The 20,041-nt window shown below is 42.8% G+C and overlaps 1 protein-coding gene across 3 annotated transcripts in view; it reads right to left on the bottom strand.

Annotated features, from left to right (window-relative positions):
- Positions 1-20,041, bottom strand: part of MOCOS (molybdenum cofactor sulfurase) — a 405,377-nt gene that overhangs the window by 98,646 nt on the left and 286,690 nt on the right. For all 3 annotated transcript variants that reach the window (XM_019540615.1, XM_019540606.1, XM_019540624.1), the window contains exon 6: positions 665-864. In XM_019540615.1, the coding sequence (XP_019396160.1) occupies positions 665-864 (200 nt within the window). The remainder of the gene's footprint in view (positions 1-664; positions 865-20,041) is intronic.

Genomic DNA, 20,041 nt, shown 5'->3' with positions numbered 1-20,041 from the left:
CACCTCGCTGGGGTCATTTGACCCCAGCACTCTTTCCTGCCATGGCAGGGGTTGGACTTGATCTGCTCAGGTCCCTTCTGACCCTACAAACTATGATCCCAGGTAGGTGACCATGGGGCAGGGCACCTGTCAAGCAGTGGAGCTACCATTGTGGCCCATGACAGCTCACCAAGACTCATTAAGCAGCCCTCCAGCTGAAACAATTGCCTACCTTGGTATAAGTCAGTCCCCACTTTTTAAGAGGTAACTTAACCCTGGTTCAGTGACTAACAGCAGGCTGCACTGTCATGCATCCACTCCTCTTTTATTCAGAGTGGAGTTAAATTTTTCTGGAATAAATTTGTTATGTGTGTACCTTCTAAGATAAATAAAACCAGAGAAATTTAGACAAATAGCCAATATTACACTTCCCATAATAGGTAGAATATTAAATCTGTGAGACAGAGCTTTTAGATATTATTCTCATTGCTTTATGTCGACATTTATATTGGCCTCCGGTTAATTACTTTAAAAATAAACAAGAACTAGATATAGGGTTACCTAGAGTTAAGAAAAAAAAATATAAACATAAGAAATATTACCAAGAAGAAATTATTTGGTGACACAGAAAAGGGATTAAACATAAAAGCTGAACATTAAATAAGTTATATGAAAAGCAGTGTACCTGTGAATAGCCGATTATGTCTCCATTTTCATCCAGCACATTAAAATTAATGATCGGACCCTGGACATCAGGATTGCTGAAGTCTGTATCACTGTAAATGTGCACTACAGGTGCCCCATTAGTATACTTTAATGTAGACAGCACAGTGTAGGTGTAGTGAGCTAATGCAAAGGTATGCTGTTTTATGTTCTCCATTCCACCTAGGAGGAAAACAATACATAGATGTCAAATACCTTTTCTTTTTTAAATATTGTTTTTACAAAATAATAATGAGCTCTTTTAAATGAACGTACACTATTCAAAGTCTTCCGTTTCCTTACAAAAGCTTCCGTGGTGCTATAATATCACAACAGCCTTCCTATTAGTCAATGCAGACTTTTAGATGGGGACATTTTTAGCTTAACCTCACAGACACGGTAATCTTTTTGGTCCAAATCCACATACATCACAAAAGCTTTCCTAGAAGGGCAGGTTTGGTTGGGTGACCCAAAGGACTAAAAAAGGGCTGTTCAACTGGTGGTTCTTGAAGGGCTAATTTGTGGTTCCTGGGCTTCCACTTGGCTGCTGCTCTCCCCAGTGCTCTGGCCACAATAGCAGCCAGGATCTCCAGGCTCCCCCCTCCCTCCTCTCTCTTGAATTTCCTGCCCCTTGCCCAGGGGCAGAGTGGTGCTGCATGCCATAGCCTGCCAAGCCAGGGAGCTGAGACTGAGGGTCAGGGGTGGTAGGGCACCCACAAGCATGGTGCAGAACTGGAGGGAGGGGTGCCCAAGGGTGTGGTTCAGTGGCAGGGGGGCATCCATGTAGTATGCAGCTGCCACAGGTGTGATTTGTGGGGTGTGCAGCCACTGACTGCTTAGAAACTGGAGAGCCCTGGAGTAGAACCGTGCTACAGATCATGAAAGCTGACATTAGTACTAGCACAGGGGGCAAAACAAGATGGAAATAAAAGATCAGTTCTGCAGTGAATACACCTCATGCAAGTCCAATTTCTTCAGTGGAGTAACATAGGGAGTAAGTTAGTTAACATGGCCTTTGGTCTGGATGGAAAAGAAAGAATCCTTCACAGCCAAAGATTTCTTTCCCTACTTCTTTGCCATACCCTAAGGCTTCCAAAGGCATCCTGCTGGATCCACATTTCCCAGACGTGTCTTTGTTTTGACAAGAGTATGTGTCTCATTTACAGGTAACTGGTAAGATGGCTTCTATTTCCTCACACTGAAAGGAGACACCATTTCATAATGTATCACGGCCAAACGCACACACAGATATTTTATTGTTGTCAGCAGTGACCTATTTTGAGTTTCAGCAACAAAAACACTGGAATCTGCCATTTGAACCAAAGGAGAAATTAGCTAAACTGTGGGGAAGTCATACCATGATCACTGGGATAATCCACTGGCAGGAGATTATTGAGCATGACTATGGGTGCTGCGTTAGAAATAGGTACAAAACAAATGCATACTATATATCTTCTGGAGAACATGAATGAATAACAGTCAAGGTAGAAACTAAAAAGGAATACTGAACTCTTACTTGAGAGGAAGATGAACTGAAAGATGGTAAGCACAGTATTACAAAGATGCATGAATCAATGGAAGCATAGGTCGTGTAAAATTGTCTGTTCTGCACTGCTACCAAAATGTCGACAAGGCACGTAATACAGAATCACTTTGGATTATGCAGTTATGTACATGTTATAGAAGAGTAGGTATGCCTCTTTTGGTGGGTATGCCATAAATAAGCTCTGTCCCCTCCCCAAGTACCACTCCAATCCCCTTCTCCTGCTTAATCCATTACTCCTCCCTATCAGATGTGCCATGTGCAGAAAAATGAAAAAGTTCAGTCCTAGGTATGGTGGACGAATGGTGAAGAACCTCTGTTTACCGCATCGTGCAAAGAAATATGATGCAGCATGAATGCCTGCAGGCCCTTCTAGAACTTTTGCCAGAAGTCATTCAGTATGATTTGCCACTGTTTTTTCTGAATTAACTTGGCTAACTTTTCTAAAACATTTTTTCCCTTAAAAACTTCCATTGTATTATTGTGTCTGAGAGAGAAGCTCTAGCCCAAGAGGTCCTAAACACTGTTGAAGATGGCAACATAGAAAATAATTTTTTCTCTGATATTGGTAGAGACCTAGCTGTCTTAATAAATCTCAGTGCCTTGGCAGTTTCTGAGATGCCTTTAATTCCTGAGATTCACAGCTTTTGCAAATTGGCAAGAACCTCTTAAAGGAAGATTAAACTACTTTTCTCATGCTTTGTTGAACAAATCTCCGTCTCTTATTCACAGCAATCATCCTATCATTTCTATATTGTCTTCAGCCACTCTTGATTTACAGTTTCTTAATCACATCTCTTTGTCCATTAGTCAGAAGTTGCTGAGTCTCTTAATTATTTATTCTGACAAATACAAATGCAATTGCCTGTAGTTGATCCTTCTTAACACTGCAGACAGAATGTATTGTTGCCAATGGTCTGTATTTTCAAGGAACAGAATAGGTCAAGATTATGGCTGATGAAACAAAACTGATGATTCATAGCTGGTTTTAAAAAAAATCGTATATCTATTATTCAGTTTTGATATCTTCTTTAATAATATGACCTCTGTACTGCCCTGTGCATGAATTTTCCTATTTCCTGAGTTTGCATCTATCACTACCCCAGAAAGTAGACGGAGGGGAAGAAAACTGCAACAGATCTCCATCCTCTCACAAGGGGTTTGTGGCCTTTAATTAATGTATATACATAGTGCAGTGGCGGGCTAACCTTTTTTGGCAGGCATGCCACAAATCAGCCCTACACCCTCCTCAAATGCGACACAACTATATTTCCACTGCCTGCTTTTAAAGAAACAGAGGTTGAACAAAGAAGCTCATTGCTTTTCCACACTGGCCCCTATACTAGAGGTGTTCTACAAGACTTTTGGTGCCACTGCTAAATACTACACGGTCTTTCCTAGATATACCATTTCTTTGTGCTTTGTGACATCTTGACCATGTCAGCACAGGGTAAACTCTGTTTCTTTATCCACAAGCTCTGGTACAGATTATGCAAATTAACGGTGCATCAGCATCAAAACTTCACTGCATCATGGTATTCCTTTTCTACATGGTGGCTGCATGTGCCCTCAGCCAGTCTTCACATCTGCTAACCCACAACAAGAGGAGCAATTGTTCATGACAGATATACTGAAAGTATAAGCCCATACCCCTGCCTTTTCTATTTTTTTTATATGGATTTATTCTCTTAAGGCCAGATCCAAACCCCATCTATAAGACAGACTTTACATTGGATCTTATCTGCAATTTTTCCCCTCCTTTGTTGATGTACCAATAGAACTGCTTCCTTCCTGCTGTCTCCCACTGTCCTTGAAAGGACAGTTTAGGAAGACATGAACAGATGTGATATAACCTAGAACCTGCTCAAGAGCTGGATATTAGACTACACAGGATAAAGGAAGAGGAGGAAATGTTCACCTTTGGCCCTTTTCTCTAACTCCACCTATAAAACAAGGGAAGAGAATTAATTTCTCCTGTAGTTTAATCTAAATGAAGAGAAAAAAAGGTGCATAGGCAAAAAGATATTAGAAATAAGTGAGATAAGCAGGATTATAATACACTACCTCATACCAGCTGAAAACTCCATAAAGTGTTCACAGAAAGAAGGAAATTCCAGTTTCTATTATGAAGATGCACCCTTTCTCTGTAGGACTAGGTGTCTGTGCCTGTAGTTGGATGGCCTTTTGCTGTGTTATCAGCTCTTTCAAATGTACTTACTCTGTGTCTAATATGGAGGTCTCTTCCTTCTCTCTGTACCATAATCTCTCAGCAGTAATTCTGTGAATAATAATTTAGATCCTTTTATACTCTACCCTCTCTCCCACCACCTCAATAAATTTAGACTGTGGAAAGCAATTGCTTAATTCTCCGTTCAGGATGTTATACCGAGACCTACCACGAAACACATACTCATTTTATCTTAATGAACAGAAGGAGTTCTGATGCCCCATCTCACATTTTTAGGGCAGCTATTTTACACTGCTAGTTCTATATGGTAAGGGATGATAGCAGTCTTTGAGTAAAGCAAGCAGAGCATTCTGAAAGGAGGAGTTATTCATTTGTTTCTTTATTCTTAATTTCTCTGGAGTGGAGTAGAGACGAGATGCTGCACACATTTGCTAGTCTGATTTTTAACATACCTTTTTAATTATTAGGGAAATTCAATTTGGCTTAGCTGCTTGTTTGACCGAAACCATGCTACACTCCAGAAAAAGTTACAAATCAGAATAATTTTACTGACTGCTTGCAACGACAATTCAGCTTCTTTTATGGGCACAGTTTCTGGCCATATAGGTAAAAAGAGTGCAACATTTCACAATGGCCCCACCCACAGAAGTGATAGAGAAGCTTTCCAACTCTGCTCTTCTTAAAACCCTAGGGCATTCCTCAGGTATTTTGTATGCTATGTAATAACAGCTTACATACAGACCAACTCTCCATAGTGTGAGTGATAGAACAGTCCCAGATTTAAGAGAACAATAAATCAATGCTTATTCAAGCAAAATTCTTCTGCTATTGATAAAGGTTTTACAACCAAGGTCTTTCTCGGTCCAGAAGACACCACATCCTCCCTGGTTACTATCCTGTCAAGTGCTATGGGGAAGCCCTTGCAAAGAGGAATGTGACAGCCAGACTTTCTGCTCTTCGGGATAACATCAGCTACAATTACCTTGGGGCTCCAGAAAACAAATGGTTGTCAAAAATCTGGCTTTCCACCTCCCAGGATACTTTATTTGCCCGTAATACCTTGCTGTGCATTTATGCTATAGCAAAAGGATGAACTTTAAAAAAATGCTTTGCCCTGCCTAGCAAATGAATTTCTAACATTGCAGGGTCAGAATTAAGTGGAACTCCTCTCCAAGAATTTCTCTATAATGCCTAACTCCACAGTTTTACCTTGTCCACTTGAAGGGCTCATGATTTCTCAATGGTCTAGTAGTTCATTCTAATTGGAGCTATAGATCACTGTAATACAGCTAACTAGCAGCTTGCAGCAACAATAAAATATCTGCTCTTGTCTTTGTTACAAAATGGGATCTCCCTCATCATCAGCAATAGTGGCTCACAAAAAATACACAGAAAACCCAACAAAGCCATCCTTCCTTTTTGAGACTATGACAAATCTGAATTAGTGTCTAACGGTGTATAATACAGGCACAGATGAAAGTTAACTGTTTTTTGTTTTTTTTTTTAAAGCATGATATAGCACAGGTATTTTCCTTCTTGCATAAGGCAACTAGGTCCTGTAATTTAACAAAATACTTCACCCTTGCCGCTTAGGTTCTGTCTTCCTGCAGGGCCTACCTTAGCAAGTCCAGTCTAGTTGTCTTGGTTTGGTTCCAACTTCCACCATGGCCTACTTGGCAATCCCAAACAAGTGGTCCTGGAGCCTCTTAAGAGCTAGATGGGTCACTTAGCCAATGCATCACAGTGATATACAAGACATATTCCAATTATAACTAATTACACAAAATTTAAAAAAATGTAAATGAAGGATAAGGTATTAGAAGGGAATAAGGATAAAGTATTAGAAGGGACCTACCAAATTCATGGTGGGTTGCATGGCAGCTCCTTTAATCTTGCAGGTTCCCCCATGCACTTCCCCCTCTTCTCACCAATTGCTGATTGGACGAAGGCCCCCAGTGGCCCTTCTCTTTGTTGCTGACCAGCCGGGAGGCAAAAATGGCACCATATTTAAAACTATGGTTTTCTCTTCCCTGCCGATCAGGAGCGTGGGGAGGGGCCCCTTGGCCAGTTGCCAGGGGAGAGCATTCAGGGGAACCTGCAAATTAAGGGAGCTGCCAGGCAGCCCACTTCGGCTGTGAATTCAGCAGGTCCCTAGCTCTTACTGAATTAACTGAAAGGTACCATCTTGACAAATGCAGATAGAAAGTGAGTAACCTGGATTTTTCATTACTGTGGAAATCAGAACACATCAAGTTTGTAAAGTGAGTTTTATTCTCATCCATTTTAAACAATACACCTTTCTTTACTGCAGCCTTGGAGCTCTCTCTTTCCCATTGCTTTCCTTTGGCAAAGAGGATGCTTTGACTAACATTCTTGCTTGTCATTTGAGGCCTCTTCTGGGAAGTATCATTAAAATATCAGCAGCCTTATTCACTGAGAGGAGGTAATGAAACAGTGCCAACTACTTCTAAAACACTGTTTTGAGATTTCCTTGACATATGATCCTAATAACTATGATACATGAATTTGGATGACTAGGAACAAAAATCACTGGATATATTGTACTCTATCCTAAACTGAGCAACACAAATTCCATCAACAGAGAACATGACCCATTGGGCGCATCTCCACGAGATGTTTACTGTACAGTTGACTAATTAGTTGTACAGTAAACTTCTCAGCATCTACACATGCTCCACTATTAGGCTGGAGTAAACTAATTTACTCCACAGCAGGATAGTATTGTACATACTAGTAAATACAAGTACAATCCTGCTGCACAGTGAAAATCTCAGCAGCAGCACCTGTGTAAATGCTGGAGGGACTGGCTGGGGCCTGAGAGTTCTTCAGTGTTGGGGCTGCCTGCCAATTAGCCCTGCATTTGAGTTCCCTTGTGACCCAGCCAGCCCCTCCATAGCATGCTGAGCCAGGGGAGCAGCTCTGGGCTTGCAGAATGACCCCTCGGGCCCCTGCCAGCTGGGTCTGCTCTGCCCTGGCTCCACATCCACTGCATGAATAAACTGTGGAGTTTCTTGCTCCAGAGATTATTGCTCCTGGGCGCATATTCAAACAGCATGCCCGGGGGTAATAAACTCCAGAGCAATCAACTCTACAGTTTATTCATGCACTGAAATAGCATGTGTAGATGCACCCATTGTGTAAAAGCATCTAAGAATTCTGTTAAGCTGAAAGACACCTTATTAACTTAGCAATTCAGGAACATCCAAATGCGCCCTTTTTTGTCCCCAAAAAGTAACCTAATTTGCAGCTCACTGCACAACATACCTGTGAAAAATGTATGGAAAATTCTACTGCTAATTAATCTGCTGTTATTTTCCTCTGGGTGGATCGGGAACTGCGAAATACTGCAGTCTCAAGCCTCATGTAGTTATTCAGCTAGGTAAACAGGTAGGAAAAGTTTATATTTCCATATAAAATTGCACTGATTAAGAAAGGGTAGATTTGAAGAACAGATGCTACTACTTTGACATGATATGGAGCATTTTCAGGTAATATATGTGTGCAGTCACACAAAAGCTCCAAGTCCCACTCTTACTCATCAAGATATGAGAAATTCAGAATTCCTCAAAACACAGCTGCTCCTGAAGTACACTTAGTAATAATCCCAGTAAATTTGTAGCAATGATTCTACAAATAGTGTATCTGACAGCAAGAAGCTATTATAAGTTAACCATTGTCAGGTCATCATCACACTGTTTGGTCCTAATAGTTTCTGAAATCCCTGGCACTGGAAATACTATGTGCACTCCAAGTAGCAGGAGCCAAGAATAATGATATGGTATGGTGGTTAAAGACTCAACACCTGTAATTTTGTAAAGTACAGGGTTGACATACTTTGATCAATTGCAAGTGAAGTGTTCAAAGTTGCTAAAAAACTGAAAGAGAAGAGGCTTGAACGACAACAAACATCAGAATTACTTAATATGAGAAGTATAGAGAAGCACTGATCACTTGTAGGATTCTGAAAAGAATATTTAAATTTACTTTCATTCTTGCTTTCTAGTTAAAACAGCAAGTAGTGTTGCAATAAAAGGCTACTACAAAAAAACCTGAATTATACCAATTATGGCAACTGCAAAATCAGAATCAATCAGCACTTGAGATGCCATTTTAAAAACCTCATTTTTTAAAAGACATTGGTGATTCTTGCTCGTAAGTTTTTTCATGTTGTAAATTCATGTTTGAGAAAATATGGCAGAGTATAAAATTGTCTTGACAGTATGCATCCTGGAAGAAAGGTCAGATAAAGTCACTGGTTTCCCATTAGGAACTTTTCAGTTCCAAAAACATGAAAAGAAAGAAGAGGCTATTAGCATCTATAGACAAGACTGTAATACCTGTCTGAGAGGGCTCCTCTTCTTCTGAGATATACTGACATAGATGAGATCAGCCAAAGCAACTGAAAAAAGGGTCAGCACTGTTGGGAATATGTTATGTGCAGGGGCATGTGAATAATTTATTTTTCAGTTTGAGGGCTGGCCCCATCCAAAATGGTTCATAGAGAACTTCCACTTTCCCTAACTTTTTTTTTTTACCAAAGCAAAACTCCCAAGGCATTTCTAACAAAAGTAAAGTAATAGAAACAGGGTGCATCTACATATGCAATTCATGTGGCTGAATAAACAGAAGAGCAATCTGCTCTGCAATAAACTACTCCTAGCTGCAGCATCTACACATGCACACAAAATAGCAGCAAACTGAGTCAGGGAGGAGCAGTTTAGGTCAGGGCTGCTCCTGCCTTGCTCTACCCACCTGCAGCATCCCGCCTGCCGGGATGCTGGGGGTGTCTGGTTTATCTTAAACCAGCCGGGGGCTGGGACAGACATTGCATAAACTGATTTGACCCAAATCAGTTAAGTCTGATACTACATTCTACCAGGTTTATCTCAAACTGGTTTCAGCCATTTTCAAACTGGTTTATGTGCACTGAACATCTATTCTGTTCCAAGTTTAAATTAGTTTCTGATCACTTAAACTGGTTCATATGTAATGACTGTCTCTAGCCTGTGAGAGCACACACAACAATCCAACTTAAAATGGAATGTAATAAACCAAAAAGACAAGAGAAAGCCTTGCATAAGTCTTATGTAATCTTGAGGGCAGAGTGTCTCCTTATAACCAGGTATTCAGAAAGTCCTTGGGGAATCAATGGGTGGTCTTAAGTGTTGGAGTAGAGATCCCACAGGCCCCATCTCTATTTGGGTTTTTACAGGCACTCTTGTACTCACTTCTCCTCCTTGGTTGTCTTGATATTAGTATGTTTGTCAACTATAGCACCTTTGGCAGGACTCTCATGCATCCAATGTCTTTTATCTCTTCTTAGGTATTCCAGTCTCTCACCTTTTACAGGTTCTGCTTTATAATGTAAATGTAGTTCTCTGCTTTCTTTGGTTACACCAGCTCAAGCCATCTGGAACCCTCTCCTGTTCCCTTAGCTCCCTCTCCAGCACAAACATTGTGATGATTGTGCCAGGTCTTTGTCAACACCTCCCATCTCTCAGTCTGGTCATGCAGGGCTTGACTCTGTGGTCACAGATGGCACGGAACCAGTCTCTCTAGCCCCAGTTCTCCAGCCTCTTCCCCTTCCCTCATGGTCTGGGGGAGTTGAGGGGAATTATGCCCCCTTCCCCCCACCTCTGCCCTTATCAACTGCTTGTCTTAGTCTCTGCGAGAGGTGGGAGGGGGTGGAGTCTTCTGGTCTCCTGCCAGCCCCCTGCCAAACAGACCCTGCCTGGAATCCCATGTTGGTGGGAGAGAGGGTTTAAATCCCCCTCCCCTCTCCCCACCTTGGCCTGCCTCCCGATGCCCCCCCCTCCATTCTAATGATACAAAGTCTGGCAGGGGCTGCCCCACCCCCTGGGCAAACCTGGCTGCAGTGCCCAGCTAGGTTTCCCACCCCCACCCCTTTGTCAGCCAGCCCTCACTACTTTGGCTAGGGAGCAGAGGGGTGGGGCCAATTCCACCCTCTGGAGCAGACAGCATGGAAAGCCCAGGGCTGGAAAACATCCTGGGATACTGGGGGACTGTAATTTAACTTGGACCAGGAAAGGGTCTGGGACAGAAGTTTTATAAACTGGTTTAATGTAAATGTAAAATTCAATCAGGTTTATCGTAAATCAGTTTCAGTCATTTTTAAACTGGTTTGTGTGTACTGAACTTCTATTCGGTCTGATCCCTTCAACCATTTTATGTGTAACTTCTGTTCCTAGCCTTTGTATGTAGCTGTGCAGTATATAATTCCGCAGTTGGATAGTACTTGTATTTACAAGTGCAACCCTGCTGTGGAGTGTATTAGTTTCCTGAGACCTAATAACTCTGTATGTATACATGCAAGAACTTTAGTGCAGAGCTAATTAGCCTATTCTGCATCATCTAGATGTGCCCACAGAGAACTATGTTTAGACACCATTCAGTCAACCAGTGAGGAAAAGGGGAGCAAGGTTATGATATTCCCACTTTTAGCCAATAGCCTTTAAATTAGGGCATAAGAGGGCCTGGGGGCATTCAAAACCAACATACCCACATCCAGAAGAATGCAGTAATCACCAGGCTGTAGGCTCTTTCCAGGGTGAGGGGTTTATACACAGTCTTTCATTAGGCCAAAGAAAGTGTGCGTGCCTCAACATCATATGGGATACCTGCACTCTAGTCTTTGCTTCAATTAATACTTAAGTATCTTCAAGTAGAACAAGAGATGAGATTGAGGGATAGCTAAAAGCTTAGTGGTTAGAACATTTTGGGGGGTATAGAAGACCTTAGTTCAAATCTCTGCTCAGAACTGGACAGATTAGAATGTGAACTGACCATATCCCAAGTGAGTGGCCTCACTGGGTGCTCAGAAAAACAGAATCATTTTCTCTTTGCTCATTTTCCAAATTTAGGCCCTAATATTTTTCTACCCTCAGCTGAAACTATTTGGTGAATTCTGTAAAGAATCACAAGTAGTGAGTTCAGGAAGAGCACAGCTGCATTTTTGGAAATGAGCAATACTCCAAAACGCATCTGTACAACCCTACTTCCTCATGAAGCCCTCCGTCATTTTTGGAATGATCTTCTCTATCAAGTTGGCATAGAATTACTATAAGATTGGTGAACTTCCCGACACACCAAAGGGTTACATTTTTACAATGCTTATTGGAAAAAAACAATATTTTTAGAGATAATGGTATAAGGAAATGGAAAATTTGTTTTATTTTTTGTGAGTACGTGTTATTTAATACTATGGCACCACGCTAGCTGTTTTTCTGTCATGTTGTATTCATCAAAGAGATGTAGAGTGCTGGGACACGTGTCTCTGATGGTGTTACAAATCTAAGTAAATAGATAATAAGCTGGGCTGTCTTGGTGTGTAAAAGGAAATAAGTGTGCAAATAACAATAATAATTTCTTTCTTCTTCCTTCCTGCCCCTCAAAATAGTAAGGCTATGCATAGTCAAGCTACTATGACTATGAAAAAAATTCAAATTTACAGCATTATCAAAGATAAAAATGAATAAAAAGAGTCAGAGTCCATATGGCTGCTATACAAAACAGATACTAAGTATTGTTGCTGTCAGCAAAGAAAGTTGACACAGATTTAACCAAATGACCTTTAACTACATGAAGCTGCCACACTATTTGAGATGTGTAAATCTGCTAATGTGAAGTACCCAGTCTGTTTCATTACTGTAGTCTTTATGCAAAACCAAGGCCTCTTGAATTCAAGAAAATTCTATTTATAAAGAGCTTCTCTTTTTCATTGTGATTTACTATGCAACATAATAACACTGGACCCAAAATGATATAAGCACAGAATACTTGTACCAACTAGCCAAGACCTTGCTTTACACAGTCAAAAGTATAACAAAAGGGGCTTATTCATTATAATATATGCTTAAACACTGACACCATTAATGCCACTATTTGCATTTCTACAGTTCCTCTAGTGTATTAGAAGCTTTATATCCATTCACGAAACATGATTACAATACTCCTCTGTGGAAAGTATTATCTTATCTGTCTTACAGATGGCTAAACTGTTTTTCATGAAAGGATAACAATTATCTCCTGAATCTAAGATGTTCTAAAATGAAATGTGTAAGAAGCACGTGCTTATGAAACATTCCCTGAAACAAGAAACATTTTCCCAACCTAACTGCTTCTTTACTGAGTCTCTGAGACTTTGTGAGCGTCTTTCATTGTATGTTATGTGAGTTCCCTTAGTAAAGCATCACTGGGCTTTGCATCTTTAGCCAAACAATATTGATGCCTGTTTTGATGACAAATTAATTAATTCCCCCTGGCTGACCCACCCCTGCTATACTGCTCCCCTTCTTTAAGAAGACAATTTTCTTCCTCTAAATAGGTCCTTCCTTTTTAGCTTCTAGGTGTGATATATTTAGCGTACTAAAAGCAGGAGGGAATGTCTGATATGTCCTGCTTCTTACATAGGGGGTGGCTGTAGCAACATTTGTTTCCTTTCCACAAATTTTGCCCCTTAATCTGTACGTGTGAGAGAAACATATATGTGTATCAGGGGGATCAGACAGTTTAATGTCAGTTGCTTGTTAGCTGAGTTGCCAGTAATGTAGGAGTGGGCAATTATTTTGGCTAGAGGGCTGCTTAACAAGTTTTGGTGAGATGGCAGCCCCACCTCTTCACAGGTGTCTCGCCCTCTGATCGCCATCTTGGGACCACAAGTACTGTCCTTAAGACCAGACCTTTGCTACGGGAAGTCCATCCACCTTGCCCCCTGGAAATACTCCTTTTGGGAAGGGAGGGCTGCCATCTTGGAACCCGAAAAAAACCCAAATCATACACTAAAAGTCAAACACCTACAACATATTTTAATTGTATTACAGAAAATATTTGTCAGGATTTGTACTGGCATACTGTATATAGAAGTGATTGTATAATAACTAAAAAATGAAGTTTTATTCTTGTATATTCTGCATTGGGGGGTGTGGTGTGGTGGGGTGTATGTGTGTTTATGCTGGGGGGATGTGAGTATAGGGGATGTGGGGGGTATATGTATCATAGTATCGTGTGTGTATGGTGGAGTGTGGGGGTGTGTGGAGCATTTCTGAAGGGGTGTGGCTGTGTGTGTAAGGAGGCATAGGGTATGTTGGGGTATGCATATATGTGACAGGGTGTGTGGGAGAAAGGGTGGGAGGTGCTAGCAACCGGTAGTGCATGGCTGTGGCCAGAGCTGTGTGTGGGGGCAAGAAGCACAGTGTGCATGGCTTGCTTCTATCAGAGGTGCTCTGCATGGCATGCCTACAGCTACACTAATCTGCCACCACAGGAAGCCTGAGGCCAGCTGCCTTCCTTGCCCCCTTCTGTGCAGGTCCTGGGACTCTGGTGGAAGTGGAGGGCACCTGCAGGAGATGCAGTACTACAGAAGCTGCAGGCACATTGTGGGAAGCCCCTGCAATAGAGGCTATCCCGAGAAGCCAAAGCGGGACTTACTGACAAAGCAGGAAGATGAGCACGCGGTGCTGCTGGAAAGACCCACGTGGTGTGTCAGCCGTTTTTTTTTATGCAAGTGCGCCTGGAAGATGACGTCATCGGGAGCGGCCGGCCGGTGAGGATAAAAGCGGCAGCTGTGGCAGCAGAAGGGGGAGAGGGCTCCATGGAGGAACTGGGACCGGGTCCACCAGCGGGAGGGGTGGAGGGCCCCAGGGCAGAGCAGGTAACAGCTCCACCGGAGAGAGCGACGGAGAGCCCCAGGGAGGGGGCAACGACCGGCTCCACCAAGGAGAAAAGCGGCAGCGACAGCCAGCAGCAGGGCTTCGGATGAGCAGAGACAGACAGCATGGCTGGAGGCTGCTCCTGAAGGAAGAGAAGCAGGAAGAACGGCCAAAGAGGGCCCCTTGGGATATGGACCTGAACACAGCATGACCCACAGATGGAGTGCTGGGGCGGCGGTGCAGGGACTCAGCCACATAAAAGGGGGCGAAGACCTGGGAGAGCCCTGAGAGGGTGTAGCTGGGGCGGAGATCGCCACCGAGCCACCGTGACAGGAAGCTTGAAGGGGCACTAGAGAGATTAGGGGCCAGGGACAGCCTGGGAGGACCGAGGGAGGTCTGGATATGATCCTCAGCCTGTAGAAGGACTGTGAAGCTGGTCTTTAAGTTTGTTTGTGGATTTATTTTCCAGTTGAAGGATACCTTAGCAGGGACAGCTGAGGAGGTATTTCATAGAAATAGGGTCGAGGGTGCTCTAGGGAGTCCAAACCTGTGCCGTGACCTGGTACAGGGTCAAATAGGGAGGAGGAAGGAGGGAACGTGGGTCAGGCTGGTCAGTGAGCACCCAGACGAGGATAGGCCAGGTGGAGTGGGAATAGCATCCCACCACCGGGAAATCAGATCCACAGAAGGGAAGGCACTAGAGGTGGTGTGAGGCCAGGGTGCAGGGGTGGCGGAGCCCTGTGACGTGACCGCCGAGGGATCCTGGGCTGCGGAGCACACCACGAACCGACCTTGAAACTGAATGTAACATCAAGTCGTGGCGAGTGAGAACTAAGGCGGGGACTGGGCTGAAAGAGATCTGCTCCGATCCCATAGTAATCCCGAGAGACGAGCGTCATCCCTCTATAGAAGGCAAACCACTCACGGGTGAGAACTTTAACCCGGCGGTCACAGAGGCAGTGGGGCCAAGCCATGCTACTTGCCCTCACATGCTGCTGGGCACCAGCCAGTGCCTGCACCGGGCATAAGTGCCCTAAGCACCCCCACCTGCTGCTGCTGCTGGCAACAGGGGCTATAGGCCATGTGGAGAAGTATATAGGGGATTCACACACACTCCCACCCTCCCTCACACTCACACCCTGCCCACCTGAGCTCTGCAGTCCCACCGCCCTCCTGGGCACAGGCTCTGCACTGCCGCCAGCCCCAACCCCATGCTGCCTGCCCCACCCCCAATGTTTCCCTATCTGCTGCCTAGAGCAAGACAGATACCAGGGAAGCTAAACAGTTCCCCCAGCAGCAGCCCAACCCAGAAGCTGCTGCTGGCTAAGCCAGGGCCCTTCCATATGTGAGGATGGGAGTGAGGTGCAATCGGTTATGTTGGGGGCAGGGTATACATGGGCCTCTCACTCCCACCCTCATGGGCGAAAGGGCTGGGCAGGGTACAATTTGTTGGTGGGCACCCGTAAGCCAGATGAAAGTGCCTGGTGGGCTAGATCCTGCTCACGGGCTGTATTTTGTCTGCCCCTCCAGTAATGCATTCTGAACTTATTAAAGCAGACTAGATTCTTAGCAGGTGTAACACACCTCTGGATTAATCCAGTAAGAATATTTTTCTATTCATCATGATACTGAAATGTGAATCCACCTTTTCAAACGATGAAATTTTGTCACAACAGTTGAACGTTTCACCTGATTTGGAATGTTTTGGGGGCATTCTGCAGTGAAGACAAGGAACATTTCACCAAAGGACAGATCCTGAGGCCAGAGGCCAGATCTTGACTTTACACGAATGCTTTTCAAACAATGCTCTTTTAAAACTGTTCCTGTCACAGCAAAATGATCTTTGAGTGCCGCAAAATGTCACAATGTCCATAGATTAATTTTGAGAATTTCTGTTTTCATGAACAAGATGACAGTTTTTAAAAACTAGTTTATGGAATCAAATGCAGAATATATTGTATGGACCACTTACCACAACAACAAAAATATGCAACTTTTAAACACCTGTGATGTTATTTTATTGAGGCATGTCTACATATGCAATTAATGCAAAGCAATAAACTCCAGAATTTATTTCTGGAGTTTATTGCTTCTGGGTGCACCGTTTGAACGTGTACCCAGGAACAATAAGCTCTGGAGTTTATTGCCATTTGAACATGTGCCCAGGACTGCAGCATGTTAAGCCAGAAGGAGCAACCCCAGGTGACATGGGATCTTGGGATGTCAGCCTGCCAGCCAGGGCTGCTCCACCTGGCTAAACATGCAGCATGCAGGGGCTGCTGGGGCACAAGGGTGTTTCAGCATAGGGCAAGCCAGGAGGAAGCCCCTGCACTGGAACACCCTTGTGCCCCAGCCACTGGGGTAAAATCTGTGTGTACATTGCTGTGGAGTTTTTTACTCCACAGCAGGATAGTACTTGTATTTGTAAGTGCCATCCTGGTGTAGAGTAAATTAGTTTACTCCAGCCTAACAGGCACTCTTCTGTTTACGCCGAGATGTTTACTGCACAGATAATTAGGCTACTGCACAATAACTACCTTGTGTAGATACGCTTTTGGAGTATTGGTATTGTTACCAGGTCAGAGATTAAAATGATAAAATGCTATGTAAGTGGCCAATTTCAATTTTCATCTCTTTCTTTGTACTTCCTTATTTTATCCTCCGCCTGTTCTTATTTTCCACATTTACTAACCTCTTGTTTTTAGAGGTTATTAAACAAAATTTGGAACCTTCCTAAATATCTGTACTAAATACTGTTTTAAGCAAGATACTTCTTCTTGCCCAAAGAGCTGCACTGAAATTTTTTCTAATTTAGAACTAAGGGACATGTCCACTTTTGTTACAGTAACTGAATAAAATATTTTATAATCCTGATATATGACATTAACAATCACCTCTAGCCAGAAGTATGTACATAATGACTACTTAAGAATGAATTAATAATGAGACTCATCATATTTTTTTTTTAACTGCTTGCCTTGATATGATGGATAGGTAGATCAAAGTATAAGGCATATGCTATCTGAGTTCTTAAAGTAGTGACAATACCTGGTTTGGCAAATTGGATAAACCTAGAGCTGATTGGAACGTGGAGTTTCTGTTCAGCAGAAGATTCTGACAGTTCAAAATTTGTTTTAATTTTGAATCAGAGCCAAATACAAAAATTTAAGGTTTTCTTGAGTTGAAATTAAAAAAAAAAAGTGACAACGTTGAATTTTTTTCCAGGTAAAGACTTTGTTTCAAGACTTCTGCAACATAATATAAGATTAAAACACTATATACTTTATTTCATGTAACTCAAATATTGTAACATTGCATAAACACTTAAACGAGATGATAGTCAAAACAACGTGTCAGTATTGACATGTTCTTACAAAACCTTCAATCCATATAAAATAAGGACTCAGCAAATAAAATAGGAAAACATTGATTTTTGATATCTACAATCACTGTTTGAGTAAATAATAGGAATGTGAGGCTGTAAATAAGTCTTAGATCTCTCCAACAAGGGAAGGCAGGTTTCCCCTTCTCTTACCTAGTTTTCTTTTTCAAATGCATGAGTAATGTATCTTGGATATAAAATATAACTGCCAGCAGGAGATCTAGTTCCTTTCCATTTTTACCATCTTTTCTCTGTTTTTTAATAAATCTTATGCTTATTAAGCAATCTGCTGTTGTGTATAAGGAAAAAGTTAAATTAGTTCATCCTTAAGGATGACAGGCAGGCTGCAACCTCAGAAAAGAGGTACAGGAGATAAAAACATTCTGGAAGCTATTTCCCCTCTCTTGATCATCTTGATTGGTAATGTTTTCCTAGTGCCAATAATGGCTGTGATGATCAGACACCAGGCTGCTTGCAGATGTTAAAAAACAAAACAAAACAAAAAAACCAACTCTCCCGCCACCTGATGCTTTACTTTAAACTCTGCGTGCTCCTACATCAAGCCCAGCACATGCCCAGAAGAGGCAGCATATTAGTTAGACATGGCTTACCTGATATCTGTATAGGTCGAGCACTTTAGTGGGGCTTTTTTGAATCAGCTATTAGATAAAAGTGCCGAAAAGCCTTGCTGAAGCCCCTTATCTATACAAATGCTACAGAGCTAGGTCACAGTAACTCACTGCTTTTTCTGATAAAACGTGGTTTTGGGGGGATTTTTTAGCATTTGCAAGCAGTCCAGCAGAACTAAGGAAGGCAGAAGGCAGAGCAAGGTGGCATCTTCAAGACTAAGTCTTTCAGAAAGGCAAAACCTTTAATTGGTGACAGCCTATTTCAGAGATGCTCAAATCCTAGCCTGTGGGTCATATCTGTCTCACAGAGCTGTTATCTAGCCCATGGGGCTCCTGACAGGTCAGAAAATTTGGCAACAGGGCAGCAGTGGCAGTGTTAATTAATGATCCTTTGCTGCCAAAATTCCAGATGTGTGAGGAGCACCATGTGCCCTATAACATGGCCCTGCATGCTAGATCGCAGGGCTGGGCCTGCAAGGAGCTGGAACCAGGCATGTGGGGTTGGATCCAGTTAGTGCAGAGCCAAGCAGTGGTGGAGGGGAGAAGGAAAGGGTGTACTTTTGTACTAATTGCTACATGTACACCTTGCTGGGGTCGTTTGATCCCAGTACTCTTTCCTGCCATGGCAGGGGGTCAGACTAGATGATCTACTCAGGTCCCTTCTGACCCTAGGAACTATGAAACTATAATGGGTATTCTTGTACCAATGCAAAGAACTACTGAATGGGATATCATGCAAAAATAGGATTATTTGTTTAAAATTCCAATTGTTTCTGCTTCTAGCAAGGTCAGAAGGCCTACAAAGTACTTATCATATTTTACTTTAGATAAATACCATTAATTGCAAAAGCACAAAAGAAATATACACAGCCTTGCTGTGTTAACTATTAAAAAAATTACTAAAGGATGGGCAAATCAGTACAAGTAACCTCTGGCATTCAAAAATGTATGAGTCAGGACACTCAAAATTTGAGAGTGGCTTACTGGGATGTTTACAAGTAATAAATACTGAAGGGTGGGCAGATTTGTATTCCACCTATTAGGTGCCTAAATAGTCTTAGTCCTGAATATCCTTTAAGGCATCTACTTTTCCAACACACTGGGCTAGTCTACACAACATGTTACTGCACAGTCATTACTGCACCTTTATTTAGTACTTGTATTAGTAAGTACTAAATAAATGCATAGTAACTGGAGTTACTGCACAGCAGCACTAGCAAACATCTTTAGGTGATGCTACTCAGGAGGTGCACAGTCCCACCAGGGGAGATACTTTGTTGGATCTGGTCCTGGCCATGGGCGACGACCTGGTGAGGGGTCTGCAGCTGCTCGACCACTTGGGCGACAGAAATCATTGCCTGTTGGAATTCACCATCCAGTACAAGGTGGCAAAGGCCAGCAGCAAGGCAGCAGCCCTGGACTTCAGGAGGGCAGATTTCAATGAGGTAAAGAGAATAGTCAGGGAGACACTGAGCTCCCAGAGGGGAGCACGAGAAGAGTGGTCGTTCCTTAAGGAGACAATCCTCCAAGCCCAAAGGGAGGTAATCCCAACACAGATCAAAGAGGGCAGCAGGGTGCAAAAGCCTCCATGGTTCACCAAAAGCATCTGGGAACGTCTCCTAGCTAAAAAGGAGGCGTACACCCAATGGAAAGGAGAGGCCATCACCATGGAAAACTATATCTCTGTTACTCAGGGCTGTAGAGGGGCAGTCACGAAGGCCAAGGTGGAAATGGGACTGGGACTAGCTACCCAGATCAAGGACAAAAACAAGTCCTTTTTTAAATACACAGGGGGTAAAAAGAAGGTACTGGGTAATGTGGGGCCTCTACAGGACACACTAGGAAATCTGGTCATCGCACCAGACAGCAAAGCTAACCTATTTAACGATTTCTTTGCCTCCATTTTTCTGAGCAGGGACTACGTCCACC

This window comes from Crocodylus porosus, unplaced genomic scaffold, assembly GCF_001723895.1.
Source record: "Crocodylus porosus isolate Cpor-Errol unplaced genomic scaffold, CroPor_comp1, whole genome shotgun sequence".
Lineage (NCBI taxonomy): Eukaryota > Metazoa > Chordata > Crocodylia > Crocodylidae > Crocodylus > Crocodylus porosus.
The sequence above is the reverse complement of the archived record's forward strand: the minus strand, read 5'-3'. Positions and strand labels throughout refer to the sequence as shown.